Here is a 22,559-nt window from a genome sequence, read left to right on the forward strand (position 1 = left end):
AGAAGCCAGGTGCTGGGTGGCTAGTTGAATGGATTATCTGACCACTAATGGCCCTGGCCAGGGTAAACAAAAGGTGGGAGACGTCCCTGATTAGCGTCAGGAAGGATCGTTAATAATTTGAATGTTTGATTGGTTTATCCCGGTATCTTGAGGGACAGAGTAGAAAATACAAGTATTCAGACAAAGAATTAAATAGACTTTAGAAATGTAGATACTTTACCTGCTAGAACTCATTGTTATTCCATAAACATAATCTCTGCTGGGTGGAGGGGGAAGACTGGAGGCTTGCTCTGAGGTTGCCTGTCACCTGAAAATGGAGACCCCTTTTTCAGAGCTGTGGCTAGCTCTGTGTTTCAGAACCAAGAGTGCTTTCCTTGGCCTGTGTGGGTCTCTGGATCAGGTTAGAAGTAGGGTGCCCCTGCTATTGGGGCTACCCAAGAGTAAAAGGCAGCGCCTCTGGCAACAGTGCTACTGGACTCGAGTCTAGCTATGCTAAAAACCAGCCTAAGAAGGGGGGTTCTTCTTCCTCCTTGGGAGATTGTTGGTGCACGCACCACGATGACGTCATCGCATAGGGTAAGTTGTGAGCGTGGCCTCTATCATTTGAGGGGGGAAAACATAGAGTTTCCCCCTACTGGACTCGAGTCTAGCTATGCTAAAAACCAGCCTAAGAAGGGGGGTTCTTCTTCCTCCTTGGGAGATTGTTGGTGCACGCACCACGATGACGTCATCGCATAGGGTAAGTTGTGAGCGTGGCCTCTATCATTTGAGGGGGGAAAACATAGAGTTTCCCCTCAAATTATAGAGCGTCCTCCCACAACGTGCCCTGCATGATGATGCCATCTCCAGGTGATGTCATCGCGCCGGACACGTTAGCCCGAACATGGAACTTTGGAGATGTGGTTCCCCCACCAGCCGGATCCCCGCCGGCAAATTGGGGGCCAAAAAAGTGGACAACACCCCCCCCCGGGGGAATGGCAGCCCTACTAGGAAGAAGTAAAAGTGATATTAAGGATCTCATTTGGTTTATCCAAGCATCAGGTTAGATCTCCCTTGGCTTAGCAGTCAATTCCGCAATGCGTTCCTGTTGGCTCGGATCTCTGTGGGAGTGTGTGCTAGCTGAGGTTTGTGTCCGTTCCTCCAGGAATGGGCCTCTGTGAAGCCAGTCAGCAGAGAGTAGACTTGTGAGAAGGTGGCCTGCTAGTCCAGGTGCCCCGCTTGGCCTTGGCTGAAACACAGCCAGAGCACAGGATTAAAAATATACTAAATCGAGGGGGGGGAACTGGTGAGGGCTGCTTGCCCTTCCACTTAATCCCAGTACATTAGCAGCACCAGATTTGGGGTACCTTGAAAAGATATTACATACTTACAATTCAGTAATTTAAACAATGCAATTAAGGATGTTGTCGAAGGCTTTCGCGGCCGGAGTTCATTAGCTGTTGTAGGCATGTTTTATGTCCTCTGTGTTAAAACTCCTACACAGAGTATATCCTTTACTTAGGCCCTCAGACTGCTCAGTCTGGCAATAACATAAAAGAAAACTGCATTCGAGTGCGTTCAGATGGGCAGCTAATCCCGCCATTATGCCATCTATTCAATTTTATCCCGATCTTTTTAATCCATCGTAGCACGACCAGATATCCCCTTGGTGAATCGCCTTACCGCGCTGCCGCCGTTGTGGATTGTCTAGACAGCGTCCACTGAAGGAGGCGTGCGTGGTGGGTTTTTTTTTAAAAAAAAACTTTTTGCACATGCGCATAGGCGTCACAGTGCGTCCTTGTTGAAGGAGGAGTGCGGCTTTTTTAATAAAAACCTTTTGCGCATGCGCATAGATGTAACAGCATGTCCTTGTTGATCCGTGCATATGTAGAGATTTTTTAAAATGGCACCCGCTCGGGATGGTCTGACGTCAGACCAACCCGACAGGAGGATTACGCACTGGTGGAATGATCAGGCAGGTGAAAGTCCGCAGTTGTCCCTCAGGTAACCGAAAACCCCAGATTTAAAGTGCTATCTTTTAAGTACGGCTCCGAAGCGTGGCAAAACAGGATGCCCACGGAAGAGGGACATGTCCCAGATGTTTGTGTCTGGACATTACCTTTAGATCAGTGAGGCAATCGTGCCTCACGCGGATCTAAAGAGCCGTCTGATCGGACTCTCAAATGATTTGCATTTAATGGCATCACATTTTCTGAACAGTGCAAGTCAGCCATGATGCCGTATACTTCTCAGATCGACTTCCGTGCCTTCACGCAGGCCTTTTGATTCTCATTCCCCTTCAGCTCTGGAGCTCCGTACCTGAGAGCTCCCCCCCGACTAGAGCCCTGCGTATACTTCTCAGATCAACTTCCGTGCCTTCACGCAGGCCTTTTGATTCTCATTCCCCTTCAGCTCTGATGAAGTTCCACGTTTTGAACACTCTTCAGTGTTCGGAAGCAATCATGGGTGGAGGCGTCTTCGATACTCTGGAAGGGAACACGGTTGAAGTCGGCTGCGATGGAGAAAGCCTGACTGTGAACGGTGTGAAAATGGTCAGCCGAAAAGATATTGTGACCACCAATGGTGTCATCCACCTCGTAGACCAAGTGATGATTCCCGACTCTGGTGAGCGGACATCTGGGTGACTTTCGATTCTCGCAAAGTTTCCACTAGACCAGCATCTGGGTCTGACCCTTTTCTCTGTTAAAGAATGCATCTTATATGGGGAGAAAAAGGTGAGTTTCGTTTCAAAGTTGTATCACGTCACAAACTAACGTGTTTCCTCTCGTCTCTTTTTCAATTTCAGCAAAGCAGGTGATAGAGCTGGGTGGTCCTCAACAGGCCACTTTCACCGACTTGGTTGGGCAGCTGGGCCTCGCTGCGGCTCTCAGGCCGGAAGAAGAATACACCCTGCTCGCTCCAGTGAATGGGGCCTTTTCTGGTAGGGAGTCCATGCAGAATTTATGGCACTACAGTTACAGCCACACGAAGTCTGACACAAGGGCTTAGAAATGCCACAAATTACCAAATAGCCTCTAGAGAGAGACTGTAATTCTTTGGTACAGAGGCTCAAACACTGTGGCTGATTTCCCACAAGCGCTGCTCCGCGCTCACTCCTCCCTTTTGTCCCGATGGCACGTGTCAATTTCACACAAGCTGCTGCACGGCCGCATCTTCGTGCGATTTTCCACACGTCTACTCAATCCTCAAAAAACAGGTGTGATGATGTCACCTCCGGGTGATGTCACTGTGCTGGGCACATTAGGTGCAATGGGGCTCTTTGGGGGGCGGGGCTCCCCCACTGGCCAGCTGGCCATGGTGGATTGGGGGCCTAAAAAGTGGAGGAATCCCCACCACCATGGGGGGGGGGGTGATCCTAGCAGCTCCATAATGCTACTTTTAACATTTTTAAAAATGTTCTCTTCAGAAAGAGAAAAATATCTCATCAGAGATCCCCTATGTCACAGTTTGGTGTAGTGGTTAAGTGTGTGGACTCTAATCTGGGAGAAGTGGGTTTGATTCCCCAGTCCTCCACTTGCAGCTGCTGGATGATCTTGGGCAAGCCATAGTTCTGTCAGAGCTGTTCTCTCAAGGACAGTTCTGGAAAGAGCTCTCTCAGCCCCACCTACCTCACGGGTTGTCTGTTGTGGGGAGGGGAAGGGAAAGAAGTTTGTAAACTGCTCTGAGACTCTGAGTGAAGGGTGGGGTATAAATCCAATCTCTCCTTCTAAATTTGGCCTTTTATCATGCTCTCAGAGAGAGAGAGAGCGAGAGAGAGAAAGAGAGAGAGAGATCCTTCTCACTCTAGGAAAGCCAATGTTTGCAACATCTCCAGGTCCCCTATTAGAGATACCTCAGTTACTTCACAGAGACAATCACCGATTTCACACAAGAGCTGCGCCGCGGTCGTGCCTCCCTTTGCCCCTCTTCTATTGGTCAATTTCCCACTCGAAGACATGCGGTCGCATTTTGACCTGCGGGTTCACCCGATTTTCCCCGCGGTTTCATGATCCTCAAAAGACAGGATCACGAAACTGTGGGGGAAATCGGGCGAAGCCGTGGGTCAAAATGTGCCCGCACGGCTTTGAGTGGGAAATTGACCAATAGAAGCAGGGCAAAGGGAGGCGCGACCACGGCGCAGCTCTTGTGTGAAATTGGTCAACGTCTTGATTGAAAGGCTGTGGAGCATGAAGGTGGGAAAGCTGCTTTTTTCTTATTGCCCTGCTGGATTGCAACCCATCACATGACTCAGATAATGGCAATATAACTGGAAGGTTCAACGTGGAGAAAATGATTTATTCTGGCAAGTGACTGACGAGTCACCGAGAGCCAAGAATATGAATAGGTGGGAACTCGACATACGGCGTGAAAGGGAACCTAATTGAGGCCTTCTGCTCTATCTCAATTCTTAGAGGACACCTTAACCATGGACCAGAGGATTCTCAAACTGATCCTTCAGAACCACATTTTGAAAGTGAAAATTGGACTGAATGAGCTCTACAATGGACAGTTCTTGGAGACCCTGGGAGGAAAGAAACTGAGAGTGTTCGTGTATCGCACAGTAAGTGAAGTTAATGAAAACATCCCCCCCCCCCCGCTTTCCAGGCTTTCTGAATATGTAAACACCACCAAAAACTAATTGAATAATTAATTAATTAAAAATGGCTCGAGCAATCAACATACAGTACAGTGCAATTACAATTATAATCAGTACAATCATTCCAGTAATACAATAATTTGGAACAGGTCTGCCATTTTCCTTATAACTTTTTAAATTGGCTGAATATCATTTCAAACTGCTGAGCTTCCTACACCAGTAGTACTTTTTGGCAGAATAAACAGAGAAGTCACTGTACAACTTTGACCTGTTATGACATTGTCATCTGAGCAGTAGTAGAGAATGTCCCCAGAGTACAACCACTTACCACCTACAGTTTTCTTAAAACAAAAAAGCAAATGGGGTAGAAAACAACTTTAAAAATCTACTGAATTTAAGAACATAAGAGAAGCCAATGTTGGATCAGGCCAGTGGCCCATCCAGTCCAACACTCTGTGTCACACAGTGGTCCAAAATACCAGGTGCCATCAGGAGGTCCACCAGTGGGGCCAGGATACTAGAAGCCCTCCCAGTGTTGCCCCCCCCAAGCACCAAGAATACAGAGCATCACTTGCCCCAGAGTTCCCATCTATATCTTTTGGCTAATAGCCTCTGATGGACCTCTGCTCCATGTGTTTGTCCAGTTCCTTCTTGAAGCCGTCCATGCTTGTAGCTGCCACCACCTCCTGCGGCAGTGAATTCCATGTGTTAATCACTCTTTGGGTAAAGAAGTACTTCCTTTTATCCGTTCTAACCCGACTGCTCAGCAATTTCATTGAGTGCCCACAAGTTCTCGTATTGACTTTGTGGGCTCTTTTTAAACACAAAATATTGATCAAGGGAATCATTTTAAGTGCGTGGGAGAGCTACAACTTCTGATAATTTGATGACCACAGAGAGATATAGTTCTAGGGTAACAGAAGTACCCCAATGTCAGATGGGTTCTACTTCATCTGAAAATGTTTTTGGGCTTGGGAAGGGGGGGTTTCAGGTATTTTGGAACACAATATCTTCTGTTGCCAAGAAACATTGAAATTTGGATTGGGATATGAATATACTCCAGAATACAGTTTGTGGAAGATTTTTGGAGTATGTTAGTAGTATTAAGCATATAATTCCAATTAGCAATAATTAGTCTGCTTGCCAATTAATCTCCTATCTTTTAAAGTATGGCAGCTTTGAAACTAAGGAAATTGGCCATATTCTTCTGGACATGGATGCACACTTTTCCAAAAGGAAGGAGTATTCAGCTTCAGGAAGCAGATTCATAATTAGCTTAAGAGCTAGTCATTATGCTACCTTTTAAGCAGTTGAACAAAATTACTTTGGAATTGGCAGACAGTATATAGCCAATTATCTCTCTCGCTGTATTCATAATTTCCTCTCCCATATTCTTAGTGGCCCTCATAGGAAATCCACAGTACCAATTAATATTGGAAACACTGGGATGAGTACCCCTGATACCGAATTTTATCATGGCCATAATAGGGACTTTTGAACGTGGCTAAAAAGGAGGATACAAAAATGAGAGGGGACATGGTTCTACAGACCTGGATAAACCTTCTTAGGTTTGTAAAAAAAATTAAAAAGATTTTTTTTTTGAGGTGAAGGAGGAAATGAAATTTTCTGAAATGGGACAATGCCGACTAAGACCTTGCAAAATCTCATGAGGTCAACTGTGAGGTTGCCTAGAAACCAAGGCACTAGACAGTCCTGGCAACAGTGTCTGAGACAGCAACACAAAGTGGTGAGTGAGGAAGAGTAGACAAAAGGTAGTGGAGATGGACAGAACCTGTGGTAGGGGGAGATGGAAAAAAAGTGAGAGGGAAAGGAATGAGGGTTAAAAAGGGGAGAGTAAAGAAGGAGAAAAAGAGAGACAGGCAAGGAGAAGAAAATGGGTTGTGATGTGGAGAAAAGGCTGCAAAGAAAGAAAAAGTGTGTAAATGGAGGGTGAGGTGGAGGGAAAAAAGAGAATGAGAGAAGAACAGGAGAAAGGTAGAGATGTCAACGGAGGGAGTTGAAAAGAGAGAGAAGATGGGGACCAACGCGGAGGGACAGGATTATTCTCCCCTGTGATTATTGCGGGTTCCCAACTTGTATTAATCCAAATCACTCCTTCAATTGTTCTCCAAGCATCAAATAATCCAGAGTGGCCCATAGGAAAGGCCATTCAACATGGTCAAAGGCCTTTTCACCATCCAGACTGCACATTCACGATTTGGATATTTCAAGCGGGGTTTGCAGAAAGCCTAAATAGACAACTGAGCATCGGGGAGCAATCTGCTCCCCTCTGCTCAGCTGCTTCCCTTTCTCTTAAAGGGACTGCAGAAGAAAGCCTGAAAAACAGTTGAGCGGTGGGGAGGCACTTCCATTGCTCAGCTGTTTTTGCAGCTTCCTCTAGGAACAGAAAGCAGGGGTTTAAGGGGACTTGAATTTCCTTTAAAATCCCTGCTTTCTGCTCTGTCCACAAACTGCCATAAACCGCTTTAAAAATTTACAGAAGTTCATGATGGTAGAGCTGCCATGAACTTCGGTTCACGAACCACGAACAGGTCATGTCAAATTTTGCTTCGTGGTTCAGTTCATGCTCATCCCTAGTTTCACCCTTTTAAATCCATTGTAAATCATTGGGCTTAAAAGAATGTGACTGTATTTAGGATTGCACTGCAAATTAGTTACACTTTGCTTGTTTGGGAAATCTGATGGTTTAAAATGTGATGTGCTTTCTTCCAAGACTTTATAGTTGTATTTTATTTTTATTTATTTTTAATTACTAGGCTGTATGCATTGAAAATTCATGCATGATCCGAGGAAGCAAAGAGGGAAGGAATGGATTCATTCATGTTTTCAGGGAGATTATTCAACCAGCAGAAAAAACTCTCTATGAAGTGCTGCGTTCTGATAAACGATTCAGGTATGGTGGATTTTTCTAAAGCTGATTTCTGCATTGGCTTTTCCCCTCTGTTGCTTTACAAAACCCATGTTGGAACAGAAATTCCCCTCTACATTGCATGCTGGTTTCATTTCCTTTGATTATTGGGTTTTATGCTAGGTTGCCTTCTGCACAGATTTATGGCCGTTCAAGGGTTACTTTGCAGTCAATACAGCATTGCCCTGAGGTATTTGAATATGGTTTTGAGCTGCACTTTTTCCTCCCACAGTTGAGAAAATGTGGAGCGAATGCTAGATGCAGAATTGCCCTGAATTGCATCAAAACTGTTCTCATTCTGAAATCTGAAAATCCTGACTGAATTTCTCTGTGTTTTGCAGTGAAATTCATATTAAAATAAAAGTCATTTCTTGACAACCACTTTTAGGATAACATTGTCAGCTAGGCTCAGAAACTGTTTTTAATGGGCAACTAGTAATTGGGGGGAGGACAGCAAAACATATGTTGTTTATGAAACAAAATCGTGATGGAAAGTGCTATGGAGTCACAACCCACTTATGGCAACCCCATAGAGCTATTAAGGCAAGAGACATTCAGAAGTGGTTTGCCATTGCCTGCCTCTGCGTAGCAACCCTGGACTTCCTTGGTGGTCTCCCATCCAAGTACTAACCAGGCTGACCCTGCTGAGCAGCCAAAATCTGACTAGATCAAGCTAGCCTGGTCATCCAGGTCAGGGCATGAAGCAAAATACTAGCCAGAAAAATCTGGACACTCCCCCCCCCCCAGAATTCCTGAGCCTTTAAGACCACAGAGGGAGAGATTTGCATGAATGCTCTTTCCCATTACAATATGGTGGTGATAAGAAGTGTTCCCTTCTGGTGCAACTCCTAAAAACTCTGATCTACCAAGGCTAAATAAGGGTGCTTTCACACATGCTGAATAACACACCTTCACACCACTTCCAATGCAGTTGAATGACTGTTTGCAGGTGGGTTATGCCATTTCACACAGTCAGAACAAAAGAATATTGGTCCATCTAATCCAGCGTCCTGTCTCACACAGTGACCAACCAGTTCCTCTGGAGGACCAACAACAGGGCATGGAGGCCAAGGCCCTCATAATGACATAAGAAGAGCCCTGTTGGATCAGACCAATTTTCCATCTAGTCTGAAATTTTGCCTACAGAGCAGTCAACAAATTCCTCTATAGGGTCAACAACAGAGCATAGAGGCCAAGACCGTCCCCTGATGCTGCTTCCTGGCTCTGGGATTCTGAGGTTTAATGCCTCTGAATGTAGAGGTTCCCCTCAGTCACCGTGGCTAGCAGCCACTAATAGACCCATCTTCCAAGAATCTATCTAGAGCCAGTTAGGTGTAGTGGTTAAGTACACAGACTCTAATCTGGGAGAACTGGGTTTGATTCCCCACTCCTCCACTTGCAGCTGCTGGATGACCTTGGACAAGCTATAGTTCTGTCAGAGGTGTTTTTGAAAAGAGCAGTTTCTGTCAGAGCTCTCTCAGCACCACCTACCTCACAGGGACCAATCTCACACAAGAGCTGCGCCACGGTCACGCCTCCCTTTGCCCCGCTTCTATTGGTCAATTTCCCACTTGAAGCCTTGGCTGCATTTTGACTCGTGGCTTCGCCCAATTTTCCCCACGGTTTCATGATCCTCAAAAAACAGGATCACAAAACCGCGGGGAAAATCAGGTGAAGCTGCGGGTCGAAATGCAGCTGTGCAGCTTCGAGTGGGAAAATGACCAATAGAAGTGGGGCAAAGGGAGACGCAACCAGAGCACAGCTCTTGTGTGAAATCGGTCAGGGTGTCTGTTGTGGGGAGGGGAAGGGGAAGGAGTCTGTAAGCCACTCTGAGACTCCAAGTGAAGGGCAGGGGATAAATCCAATCTCTTCTTCTTCTAATCCCTTTTTAATAAGAACATAAGAAGAGCCCTGCTGGATCAGCAAAATCCAGTTGCAAAGTACGCTGAAAATAGATTAAAAGCGCCTTACTCAGCATGTGTGAAAGCACCCTAAATGTACACTGCCTCAAGACTCACACTTTGGCACCTAGGTAGGTTTGAATAATGCAGCTCAAGTTCAGCTGGAATCAGGTAAAGCTGTGCCCCTGCTACTCAAAGCTGAAAGCACGACGACACATAGAAATATAATGTGGCCAAGGGCAGGAGGAGTGGGTAATTTCTCCCTTTCCACAGTTTCCAGCCACAAACGTTGGCCAGTCTTTCTTGGCTCTGTCTCCGAATCCAATTAAAGTTCTTGGATCCAGTCTCGGAGGCTGTTTCCAAGTCATTGATTTAAGTCCAGGAACCTCAGTCCTGGCAATTTATGAATTTGGGGGAGTGACAGTCCGTGTGATCCCTTTGCAGAATTCAGTGCCCCTCCTCGCTGGCACTAATTTTCAGTACACTGCTTTTCAGCAGTACAGAGTTGGCATACCGGGCCACTCGAATACCCCACTGCCTGTGCCAGCAGCAAAAAGGCAATGAGTCAGGGAACGACATTGACAAAAGCCTGGGCGTTTTAGTTCCCCGCAGTGGCAAGGCAGCAAGAACAAGGACTAGTGAAGGCACCAATATCCACTTTCAGGGTATCATGAATGGCTTAAAGAGAAAGGGAGCGCATCGCCCTCCCCCGGCTTTTCTGTTCTCATTTATGTATAAGTTATTTTAAAGGCTGTTCTTTGTACCTGGCTATCCAGGCAGCTTGTTGTTGTTATTGTCGTTCAGTCGCACAGTCAAGTCCGACTCTTCATGACCCCATGGACCACATCACGCCAGGCCCTCCTGTCTTCTGCCGTGCCCCGGAGTTTGCTCAATTTCATGCCCATTGCATTGATAACCAAGGCTTTTTTTGAAGAAAAAGCCCAGCAGGAACTCATTATCATAATAGGCCACACCCAACAAGAAAATCATTAGCATGTTAGGCCACACCCCCATGCCTTCCCTTGGCTTGCCTGGGCTGTGGGGAGCCCAGGCAAGTCGGCCCTTGGACAGGCCGGGGAAGGCACAGGGAGGCATTTAAATGCCTCCCCAATACTTCCAGGCCCTCCTGTCCCACCTGCCTCAGAGTCGCCGGGGGGCCTCAGAGTCGCCAGGGGGGGGGTCACTCTCCAGGCCTTCCCTCTGTAGCCACGCACGCAGAGATTTTAACTGTAGTGGCCCTGGCCAACTCTGAAGCCAGCCGGAACTCCGTTCCTGTGCGTTCCTGCCCCAAAATAGCCCTGTCTAACCATCTCATCCTTTGCTGTCCCCCTCTTCTTTGACCTTCAGTCTTTCCCAGCATCGGGGTCTTCTCCAGTGAGTGCTCCTCATTTGGTGGCCGAAGTATCTGAGCTTCCAGGGAACAGTCAGGGTTGATTTCTTTTAGGACTGGCTGATTCGATCTCCTTGCAGTCCAGGGGACTCTCAAGAGTCTTCTCCAGCACCATAATTCAAAAGAATCTATTCTTCGGCACTTGGCCTTCCTTATAGTCCAACTCTCGCAGCCATACATTACTAATCCAGGCAGTTTATAGAACCAATAAAATACATCAGCAGCAATAAAAGAGTAAAGGATTAACCATCGCCCATAGTCCTCAGCTTCAGGTTGCAAATTTATTTTAAAAAAACAAAAACAGGGAGAATTGACCTTTAGGAAGAACTGTACGCACAACAACTTGGTCCTCAGTCACCTTCTTCCATAGAAGTCCTTTTCAAGGGTTTTAGAATTTGGTTCCGCTGAAGTCAATTATATCAGTTTTGCTCACCCCGACTTGGATTGCCCAGGTCAGCCCGATCTCGTCAGATCTTGGAAGTTAAGCAGGGTTAAGTACTTGGATGGGAGACCTCCTTGGAATACCAGCAGTCGGGAGGCAGGGGCAGGCTTTATTCAGCCACCTCTCTGAATATCCTCCAGGCCCCCAGTAGGGGTCAGTCACCAGAGGTCACTGTGACTTCCAGGTGGAGAAGGAGGAGATTGGATTTACACCCTACCCTTCCTTCGGAGTCTCAGAGCGGCTTACACACTCATTTTCCTTCCCTTCCCCACAACAGACACCCTGTCAGGTAGGTGGGGCCGAGAGAGCTCTTTCGAGAACTGCTCCTGAGAGAACAGCTCTGAGAGAACTTGTAACTGACCCAAGGTCATCCAGCAGCTGCGAGTGGAGGAGTGGGGAATCAAACCTGGTTCTCCCACTACACCAAACTGGTGCACACACACATGTACATATGAAAAATACAACAACAACAAAAATACCCCCCAAAAGGATATGAATTTTGCTCAAGGAGATGAATTTCTTCTGTGAAACCAATGGGTAGGAATCAAACTGCAGGGTTGGATCTAGCAATGTGCTAATGTGAGAAAGAAATCTGTTTAGTATAGTTCTGCTTGCAGAGGGGATTGCGCAATATCTGCTGCAATATTTCCTGCTCCTGTGTGAGTTTGCTCATATACACACAAGATCTTGTGCAACAGTCCCCTCCTTCTCCCATATTGTACCTTGGAGAGTGATTTTGAGAAGGAAGAAGCAGCTAGATTCACTTCCTGAAACTCCAGGGTTGGTTTCTCAAGAGCTTGCACAAGTGGAAACGCAGGTGGGGAGACAATATGTTTGACAGAGCAAACAACTGTTGCACTCTTTGTGTGTGTGTGTCTGTGTGTCTGTGTCTGTTTCCACTTTCAGAACACACAGCTCTAGAGCAAGTGGAAATTTTGCAGTAGATCCAACCTACTGTCTGAAAGGATGACAGTATTCACTTCTTGTTCACCAAATATTTTCTGAGCACTTCACTGTTCTTTGGGGACCTTAACTCTATGTCCCTCTAAGCTGTGCAGGTGAGCGGCCGCTCATTAACATAGGAAGCCCCGCTCAGCAGCAGTCTGGAACTACAAAAGGTCTTGCACTGCCCATTGTCCATTTCAAGACTACAGCAGTTCTGTTCTGCTCAGGGTGTGAACTGCTCCACTGGGGGGGAGGGATTAGAGGAAACTTTAGTCTCCTTAGGAAGACCACAGGCAATCTTTGATTTTTTCCCCCCAGCAAAGTATATCAAATGTAATTGCCCTCTTGAGCAGTACTACATATTTGGAAGCCACCCTGTGGAAAGTATCTTTATTTTATGACTCCTACTATTCTTTGAGTGAACTCTGCTGAATATGATAGTTCAGGCCAGGTTGCTCTCATCTACAAGACACAGGGGTTGGCTGCATTATGACTGGGCACACCCTGGGCCCTTACAGAAAAGCCCCAAACTTTTAATCTGCCTGGTTTACACCCCTGCCCAGCTCTGTGGCTTGGAAGCTGGACCGAATAATGGGAAGCAACTCACTTGGAAGTAGGGTTGCCACCTCCAGGTTGGGACATACCTGGAGATTTGGGGGTGTGAAGCCTGGGGAGTTTGGGGTTTATGGAGGGGAGGGACCTCAGCACGGTATTATGCCATAGAGTCGAACTTCAAAACAGCCACTTTCTCCAGGAGAACTGATCTCTTTAGTCTGGAGGTCAGTTGTCATTCTGGGAGATCTCCAGGCCCCACCTGGAGGTTTAACAACCAGAGCTGCAGTGTTAGAGGAGTCAAACAATAAATAAATAAATACACTGCAAAAATCTAAATTTATAAATGAATGTGTTCTATTTGTTCCATCTTATAAAGTGCATTGTGTGCTGTTTATAATATCCTAAAACAGGCATGTATTCCTTACATGCAATATCAACAATAATAATAAATTCATTTAGTATAATAACTATCAGTCAATTTACATCCTTTTTTCCACCAAAGTCAAACCCCAATGGAAGTTTCTAGAATTATACGCCCGCTTCTCCTTGCTTGAAAGTCTTCTAAAGGGGGAAAGATTTCTTTTGCGGTTACACTGATGTTTAAATTGATGTTTGTTGCTGGTCCTACAAGAGGCACATTAAGCAGCTGAAGTTCATAGATGGAGTGCTCTTGTCTTTCTCAAGGCCTTTTGCAGCCTAGAAATCTCTCTGTTGATAAGTTATCTTTGTGTCAAACAAACGCCCCGGATCCGACGTCTCCAGTAAGGATCAAGATGTAGATGATGCCTGAGACCCTGGAGAGCCACTGCCAGTCTGAAAAGACAGTAATGCCCTTGATGGGTCATGGTCTGATTCAGTGTAAGGTCGCTTCATATGTTCATGTGTTCAAAATAACAAAAATCGGGGGTGGGGGGTGGATGGTAGGTACATATACTGACTCCTTTCTCTGGCACTGGGCAAAAATAATAATAATCAAAAGTATTGATTTGATTATTATTATTTTTTTAAAAAACACTTTAATTTTCTGTTGATATGGACCAAGAGTTCCATTCATATCCTGAAGATGGTCCACAATACCGGCACTAAATTTCAGTAGCTGTCTTGATGACAAAATGGGGCTGGCATGAGCCTCTTTTGTGTCTCTTGACAACTACTAGTAAGATTAAAAAGCTAAAAGAAAACCCCAGCTAAACCTGGTGTGGCAGATCTTTTATTTATTAATTTGATGCCCCTTTCCCGGGGAACTCTGGGCCTGGGAACTGTCATTCTATGAGAGGAACTCAATTGCTAAAAAACAGAATGACCAGCTGCTTCAAAACCATAATGCGTAAGGGAAGCCATGACTGTTAAAGTGACCTGAAAGTGATATAAGGTTGTAGGAAGGTCTGCCCTAACCATAAAGTTGGTTTCGTTTTAGGGTCATTTCTTTTAGACACAACCTGTGTTAAAGAACATAATAATGAGTGACCAAGTATAACCAGCTCAGGTTTGTCCGCATCTAAATGTTAATGGCAAAGGGAAAGCCCTGTTCGTCTGTTATAGCAAAATAAAACAAAAGTCCATGTTAAATGTCAAACATCGCCCTGCTCAGTTTGCCATAGTTGCTGGGGGAGGGGAATTCCTTAGGTGGGGTGTGTGAGGAGTGTGTGGCTGCTCCGTCTTAGAGGCGTAATTCTTCCAAAGAAGCCTTCCTCTCTCCCACAGGAAAGTCCTTGAAACTTTTGGTGCCAGCTTGCTTTTGTACATAATGGGATCGTATATTTCCCAGGTGAAAGGGGGGTAGAGTCGCTAGGGCTAGGCGGAGTGGATGTGATGTATGAGTGGGCCTGAGGAGGGGTTACATTTGAATTACCTATATCTATGATTGTACCTGCCAAAATCTTCAGAAATGACACAGTACTGTTATGACCTGGACCTTGCTTATAACTCAATAAACATATCACTGCCAAAGAGAATAACTTGCCCAGGAGTCTGACAGTTAAAGACTAATTTTAAATAACTGTTGTTAGTCCTTAAGGTGCCATTGGACTCTTGTTTTATTGAACCAAATGTTAGCCAGCTGATGGCACTATTATTTTAACTACCCTCTAATTACCAGGGGTTTATATGATAATTAGATACATTGAGGGAGCTTGTTGCTATGAAGCCTAATAGCCCTGATCCTATCTGCCTGACATAGATCTTAATTTGGGGACTCCAGGCATCATCTTTCACGAAAAAAGAACAGCATTTAAAAAAAAAAAAAAACCTGTATGTGATTTTTTCTATATATCTCTGTATCTGTCTGTTTGCTGCTAAAAACTTGCTTTTTTGATGTATTACTTTTTTTGTATTTTTGCGTGTGTGTGTGTGCCTGTGCCTGTGCCTGGAAGTCATGGCAACCTCTAGCGACTCCTACTGGGGCATGGAGGACATTCAGAGCAGTGGCTTGATAGCCTGCCTCTGGCCTCCTGGCCCTGGTATTCTCTGGAGGTCTCCTGTCCAAATACTTGCCAGGGTCAGCCCTGCTTCGCTTCCAAGATCTGACGAGATTGGGCTTGCCCGGTCTATCCAGTTCAGGGCGTGTATTACTTTTTTTGATATATTGCTCATTTGGCTCTGGATTGGCAAGCCATTTCCTTATCAATAAGAGGAAAGAATGGGGGGGAACAGCCTCCTTGCTGTGGTCAGACTCTTTACGCGAGCCTCCCTTTGCTATCAAGTGCTACAGTGAGAGCAGCATGAAGTCTCAGTGTTGAATGGCCTGTTGTTTATCCTGTTGTGTTTCCCCCCTTTCCCAGCACGTTCCTGAGCCTAGTGAAAGCTGCAGATTTGGAAGACATTCTGTCCCAAGAAGGAGCCTGGACTCTCTTTGTCCCAACCAATGATGCCTTTAAAGGCTTGACTGAACAAGAGAAACAGACCCTGATCAGTAAGTAGGTCACATAAAGGGGGAGATAAAAGCAACGTGGGGATGATGACCAGTGTCCAAAGTGCTTTCTGTGGAAATATCAGTTGGCATGGGCCAAACCTGCAGCCTCTGCCGTCTTCCTCCTAGATGGGTCATTTGTCATAGCACTTCCCTTGGCCAACTTGGCATCTAGATTTGCAGTCTGTAGAAGAAGAGAAGAACTCACTTTTATGTTGACAAATATCGGGGTGTGTGTGTGTGTGTTTGTCAGTTGCAACAACAACTACAGCAGAACAAGAAAACGAGTCCGGGGAAACCTTAAATACAGACTAATGGAATATGGGCCCTGGCCTGGATGACCCAGGCTAGCCTGATCTCTTCAGGCCGCAGAAGCTAAGCAGGATCAGCCCTGGCTAATATTTGCTGGGGAGGCCACTGCAGAAGCCTAGGGTCACTACGAACAGAGAAAGGCAGTGGAAACCCACCTCTGAATGCCTGTCACCTTGAAAACCGTACGGCAGAGGTGTCTCTGTTACGTTATGAGGGCCGGATCTGACATCAATGAGACCTTTTGGGGCTGGGCCATGTGTGTCATAAAATGTAATGCCAGGTAGCAGAGATATAAACTTTATGAAGGACACAAACACAAGGAAAGATTTTTTAAATTTTAAATAAAACATGCTTAAAACACTAGCACTCTTGCAATATTTTGTCTATTTAACAGTCTCTGATAACTGACACCTCTTGCTCTGAGTTATTGCAGCAGCAGAACTGGAAAAGGAAGCAGAAAACAGCCAGGGCCTTGCGGGCCGGATTGCAGCCCTCCCAAGGGCCTGATCCGGCCCCTGGGCCACATGTTTGACACCCATGGCCTACGGAGTCAACATAAGTTGGCTGTGACTTGAGGGCACTTTTCACCACCACCCGTGGAATTTAGCAGAAGCTTTCAGGGATCAGAGCCCAGAAAGAACTTCATCGTAAAGGGGGGGTCCATCTAAGAGGATAGTTATATATGGACTAAAGAATGAATGGGGAAAACAAAGATTCCTGAACACGGAGAGAACTGCTTCCCCCCTTCTTTATTTTCCATTCAGGCAACTTATTTCCACCCACTTAAGTAATTACTTCACGAAGCTTTTGCCACAATAAATTGCCTAATTTGGGCTGCGGTCAGATGTGCCATTTGGCACAGTCGGGAAGTGCTCCTATTACCTTCGTTGGAATTTGACACAGGGTAGCGTGATTGCACATCCCATTTCGCTGTCGGCTCAGCCTGTCACTGTGCAATCAGACAGCACATTCGGGCAAGGGGGGAGTTGCCTTTTTTTTGCGCATGTGCATAAATGAAGAATCGAACCCCCACGTGAAGAGTTTTCCATAGACCAATTATATGGTTCTGCGCATACCACTAAGCGAGCAAAAAAAAAGAAATGGCACCGAGTCAGGATGGAATGGGCAGCCCATCCCGACAGCTTAAGAGTGTGTTTGTGCAATCAGACAGTGGAAAGTCTGTCCGTAGCCCGTCGGAACCAGTTAAGACCAGACTTTCCCTGGTATCTTTTAACTCCTTATCTGTGGTGGGGCAGCACGGGGTGCCGACAACTGCAGGAACTTTCCGAGATGTTGCTGGCTGATTGTGCCCTTTAGATCCGTCAGGCATTCAAAGCTGAGTCAGATCTAAAGGCATATCTGACTGCAGCCTTGCTTGTAGTGCCTTTTGTTGTGAGAGCAGTTCAGGGTCTGTGGAGAAGACCGTAGTAATCTTACCATAGAATTTCCTGTAATTCCTTGAGCTACTCTTTTTACTTCCAGATAGCTCTAGGAATCACCAGGAACTCTATGGTCAGCACTTCCTGTAAGTAGACAAAGCCTTATTTTTCTTTTAAATTTTTCTCCTTGGGACAATTCCCCCCCTTCCCCATCCCCCTCTATTTTCTCTAGCCAGTCAGATGAGCATCAGGAAGCAAGGACCAAGATTACCTGGGGCATATCCCATCATGAGTTAGCTAATGGAAACCTGAAGTTATACACACACCAGATTCAGAGATTACTCTGCTCTCAAGAGATAACACAAGATAACCCCCCTGTTGTTTACATTTGCACTTTCCCCAGACTAAGAAGAATCAGAAGTTCCTGACCTGACCTCCACGTCTCAATCTCACTTAAAACCTATCAAGAAACCAGAGCTTGAATTTAGGAGTTTCTTATAATAGATTAATAGAATTTTAGAAGGAGGTCAATTTCAGAATATGTCCAGGGAGTCAGGAGGATACCGAGCTAGAACTGTTACTGCTGTGACAGTGCTAATGCCTTTCTCCCTTCTGTAGACGACGTCAACGCACTCCGGAACATTTTGCTTTATCACCTGACTCGTGGTGTTTTCATTGGAAGCGGATTTGAACCTGGTGTGACCAACATTCTCAAAAGTATCCAGGGAGGCAAACTGTACTTGAAAGTGGTGAGAAGCAAGATTAGTCCTTTGTCCTTTAATACCCTGTAAGAACAACCCCCGCCCTGACCTGGATGAACCAGGCTATACTGATGTGCAGGGGTCATTTTGTAGAAAAAGAGGTGCAGGAGCTCATTTTCGTAGCTCATTTACATATGCCACACCCCCTGACAAAGGGCAGACATGCAAGCATGCCTGGGTTCCCTGCCTGATCTTTTCAAGATTGGGCAGGGAACCCAGGCATGTTTAAAATGCCAGATGGGGAAGGGAAAGAAAGGCATTTAAATCCCCCCAGTTGGCGTGGGGGCACCCCTGGGCTCCTTACTGCCGGAGCGCTGCTCCGGTGCACTCCAGTAGGAAATGACCCCTGCTGATGCGATCAGGTCCCTGAAGTCAAGCAGGGTTGGCCCTGATTAGAATTTGGATGACAGACCTCCAAAAAAGTCCAAGATCACTACACAGAGGAAGGCAATGGCAAACCACCTCTGAACATCTCTTGCCTTGACCTGGATGGCCCACGCTATCTCAATCCCTTCAGATCTCGGAAGCTAACCTGGGTCGGCTGAGATTAGTATTTGGATGGGGGACCACCAAGGATGTCCAGAGTTACTACAGAAAGCCAGGCGATGACAAAGCACCTCTGAATGTCTCTTGCTTTGAAAATCCTACAGGGTTGCCATAGGTGGGCTGTGGCCTGGTGGCACTTTCCACCGCCAATAACAACCCCCAAGCCCTAATGAATCAGTGGTTATCATAGAGGTTTTTTCCTCGAATGCTAGAGCATCCCACCCCTCCAGTGTGCCCTGTGCACTGACGTCACCTTTGGGTAACGTCATCTTGCCGGGCACATCAGTGCAGACGGGGCTGCTTGGGAGCAGGGCTCCGCCGGCGGCCAGCTGAGTGGAGGCAGGTTGGGGGCCCCAAAGGCAGGGGGAACCCCGCCACTGTCAGGGGGATGGCAACCCTAGCAACTGTGTTCATCTGAACTGCCCACAGGATTATCCCTGACAGGAGGACATGCAAAAGACAATGTTAGTCCCACCTCCCCAAATCCCTTAACTGTTTTTTTTTCCTTCCTAAGGATTTCAATATGTTGCACTAGAGATTCCACTACATGAAATACACTTTGTTCTGAAGTACCTATTTTCAACTTTGTGGAAACAGTTTCCCCCTTTCTTTTCCTTTATTACTTCTTGCTTAGGTAAATGATAGTCTTCTGGTGAATGAACTGAAATCAAAAGAATCTGATCTCATGGCAACCAATGGAGTCATCCACGTCGTAGACAAGCTCCTGTATCCTGCAGGTAGGTAGCAGTTTGTTCTGACTTATTAGGCAATGCTACGGTGGCTCAAGTGGTTAAGACGCTGAACTGCAGGCTGTGGAAAGTCAGTAGTTCGGCAGTTCGAGACCCGAGTTGCCGCATGACGGAGTGAGCTCCTGTCTCTAGTTCCAGCTCCTGCCAACCTAGCAGTTCGAAAGCAAGAAATAGCAAGTAGATAAATAGGTACCACTTCGGTGGGAAGGTAACAGCGTTCCATGCGCCTTGGTATTTAGTCATACCGGCCACGTGACCATGGGAACATCTTTGGAAAGCGCTGGCTCTTCGGCTTTGAAACAGAGATGAGCACCACAACCCTAGAGTCGGACTTGACTGGCTTTCGAGCAAGGGAACCTTTACCTTTACTTTGGATGTGAACCAGTCAGAGTCAGTGTGGTGCAGTGGTTAGAGTGCTGGGTCGAGGAGTTCAGACTCAAATCCTCACCTCAACCATAAAGCTCAGGTTTGATTCCCCAGTCCTCCACATGCAGCTACTGGCATGACCTTGGGTCATTCACAAGTTCTCTCAGAGCTGTTCTCTCAAGAGCAGTTCCCAGAAGAGCTCTCTCAGCCCCACCTCCCTCACAGGGTGTCTGTTGTGGGGAGGGGAAGGGAAAGAAGATTGTAAAGCCGCTCTGAGACTCCTTTGGGCAGCAAAGGGTGGGGTATAAATCCAATCATTTCTTCTGAGTAGGCAATACTGACTTTGATGGACCCCAGTGACCTGATTCAGTCTGAGGCAGCTTCATACGCATTGAAGTATCTACAGGACTCAAATCTAGCTTTTCTATTGCCGCCCAAAATGGCTGTCCTCTGAAAATATGTTCAAGACATGATAGCTTAAATAAATAGGCATTACAAGTTGGCGGCATCCTTTAACCTTTTTTTTTAATGTATATCGTAGATTTGCCCGTTGGAAGTGATGAGCTCCTAACCATTTTGAAAAAATTGATAAAGTACATTCAGATCAAGGTATAATCGCTTTGCGGCTTCGGATGTATACAGAACTGTCTTCTATTTGTATTCATTTCCTAGAAAGCCAAAAAATGTGTTCTGCCCTACGTCCGGGATAATGAATGAGGGGGTCTCGTTTAGAACAGAAGTGCGGAATAACAAAAGTCTCAGTTCCATGTTGAGTTTCCATCCCCTCTGTAACATTTAGGGCGGTTCTGCATTGGCTTTTCCCTCTGTTGTTTTACCAGAGGTGCAGCTCAAAACCACATTCAAATTCTCCAAGGCAACACCATACTGACTGCGAAGTCACCCCTGAATGGCCATAAGTCTATGCATAAAACCCGATGATCAAAGGAAGTGAAAGCGGCATGGAGGGTCAAGGGTACCATAAAATCCGATGATCAGAGGAAGTGAACGTGGCATGGAGTGTGGAGGCTACCATAAAAACCGATGATCAAGGGATTTAAAAGCGGCATGGAGCATGGAGTCTACCATAAAACCCGATGATCAAAGGGTGTGAAAGCGGCATGGAGTGTGGAGGCTACCATGAAATCCAATAATTAAAGAAAGCGAAAACGGCATGGACTGTGGAGGCTACCATAAAATCCGATGATCAATGAAAGCGAAAGTGGCATGCAATGCAGAGGGGGCTTTCAGTTCCAACGTGGGTTTGGTAAAACAACGGAGGGAAAAGACAATGCAGAATCGCCCTTGGTCAGTCATAATAAGGGTTGCCACTTATGTTTCCTCCAGTTCTTTCCCCCCTCCTGACCGGAGCAGTTCACATCCTGAGCAGAGTAGAACTGCTGTAATTTTGGCATGGGCAATGCGCAGGGCAAGTCCCTGCAGGGCTCCAGACTGCTGCTGAGCGGGGCTTCCTTTGTTAATGAGCAGCTGCTCATGCACACAGCTTAGAGGGGAGACTGGTTGCCACCCTCCAGGTGGTGCCTGGAGATCACCTGGATTCAGGCCCATAGCTACGGTGGGGGCCTCTTGGGGCCCAGCCTCCCGCCAACATAAATGAGACCTTGTTGGGCCGGGCCATGTGTGTCATAAAATGTAATGCCAGGTAGTGGAGATATAAGCTTTATAAAGGACACAAACATAAAGGGGCTTTTTTAACTTAAAATAAAAACATGCTTAAAACATTAGCACTCTTGCAATATTTTGTTTATTTACTGACACCTCTTGCTCTGAATTATTGCATCAAACTTTCTGTGCTGTTGCAATCTTGAGTATGCTGTTCAGGTGTGTATCTGTAAGCTGCCAGCCTACGATGACGCAGCAGCAGCGGAACTGGAAGAAGAAGCAGAAGACAGCCAGTTCCACTGTGGGCTTGATAGAAGCCCTCTGGGGGCCTAATCCGGCCCCCAGGCCGCATGTTTGACACCCCTGGAATAACTAATAATAATTGCTTCCAAATGCATTTTGGTAATTTTATATAACTTCTACATAAATAGTGCAAAACGTGCCGAGTCATTCAGTGTATAGCGTGTACAAATACAGTCTCAATTTGGTATTAATTCAAAAAGACTCGCTCAATAGTGTTAAGTCCTTGTTACAAAAATTGATCAAAGGGAAGAGTCTCCTAAGGCATGAGGGATGCACTCAGGAGACACAAATGGTAGCAGCTCCAAATCCTGTTGAGAAGCATCCTGCGTTCAAATCAAAGCAGCTTCAAATCCTGTCAGTTATTGTCCGGCAACACAGAGGCCTGCTTGAAGCTGTGTTTCGACAAACTTTTTCAAGGCAGGAAACGCACACCACAGTTCTTTCAAGTGGATAGCTGCAAAATGAACATAAGAAAATGTCTGATGCTGCTCCCTTCCCTGAAAGTTGAAGTAGGGATTATTGGGGACTGATCTAATCGCCATCTTCCTTTCCCCTCCTGATCATTCTGGTCTTTTACCATAAAGGGACTCTTGTAAGTCAGAGTCACATCTTAGCTTCCAGAAATCTTTAATTTATGACCACATTCTTGCCAATTTCTACAAAGTTGTCTCTTTAAACTCCCTGTTCAAAGCACTTCACCGCTGCTGCATTTCCATTTGTGATTGTCATAAAACATGAAGGTTTATATCCCAGTTCAGTTTGGCATTCCCCTAATAATGACTATTGGCCCGCTTCCTCGGTTTTAGTGTTGTTTGTGTGTTTTTACTGAATCTTTTTTTGTAATTTTAAACATTTTAATGTTTTTACATGCATCGCC

At 46.0% G+C, this 22,559-nt stretch overlaps 1 protein-coding gene across 6 annotated transcripts in view; it reads left to right on the forward strand.

Moving 5' to 3' along the window:
• Positions 1 to 22,559, forward strand: part of POSTN (periostin, osteoblast specific factor) — a 76,659-nt gene that overhangs the window by 33,180 nt on the left and 20,920 nt on the right. For all 6 annotated transcript variants that reach the window (XM_015414806.1, XM_015414801.1, XM_015414803.1 and 3 more), the window contains exons 8-15: positions 2,392 to 2,604; positions 2,786 to 2,920; positions 4,392 to 4,540; positions 7,354 to 7,490; positions 15,519 to 15,649; positions 17,956 to 18,086; positions 19,279 to 19,381; positions 20,301 to 20,368. In XM_015414806.1, coding sequence (XP_015270292.1) covers positions 2,392 to 2,604; positions 2,786 to 2,920; positions 4,392 to 4,540; positions 7,354 to 7,490; positions 15,519 to 15,649; positions 17,956 to 18,086; positions 19,279 to 19,381; positions 20,301 to 20,368 — 1,067 coding nt within the window. The remainder of the gene's footprint in view (positions 1 to 2,391; positions 2,605 to 2,785; positions 2,921 to 4,391; positions 4,541 to 7,353; positions 7,491 to 15,518; positions 15,650 to 17,955; positions 18,087 to 19,278; positions 19,382 to 20,300; positions 20,369 to 22,559) is intronic.

The sequence above is a fragment of the Gekko japonicus genome, unplaced genomic scaffold (genome assembly GCF_001447785.1).
Source record: "Gekko japonicus isolate JY-2015 unplaced genomic scaffold, Gekko_japonicus_V1.1 scaffold1886, whole genome shotgun sequence".
NCBI classification, from domain to species: domain Eukaryota; kingdom Metazoa; phylum Chordata; class Lepidosauria; order Squamata; family Gekkonidae; genus Gekko; species Gekko japonicus.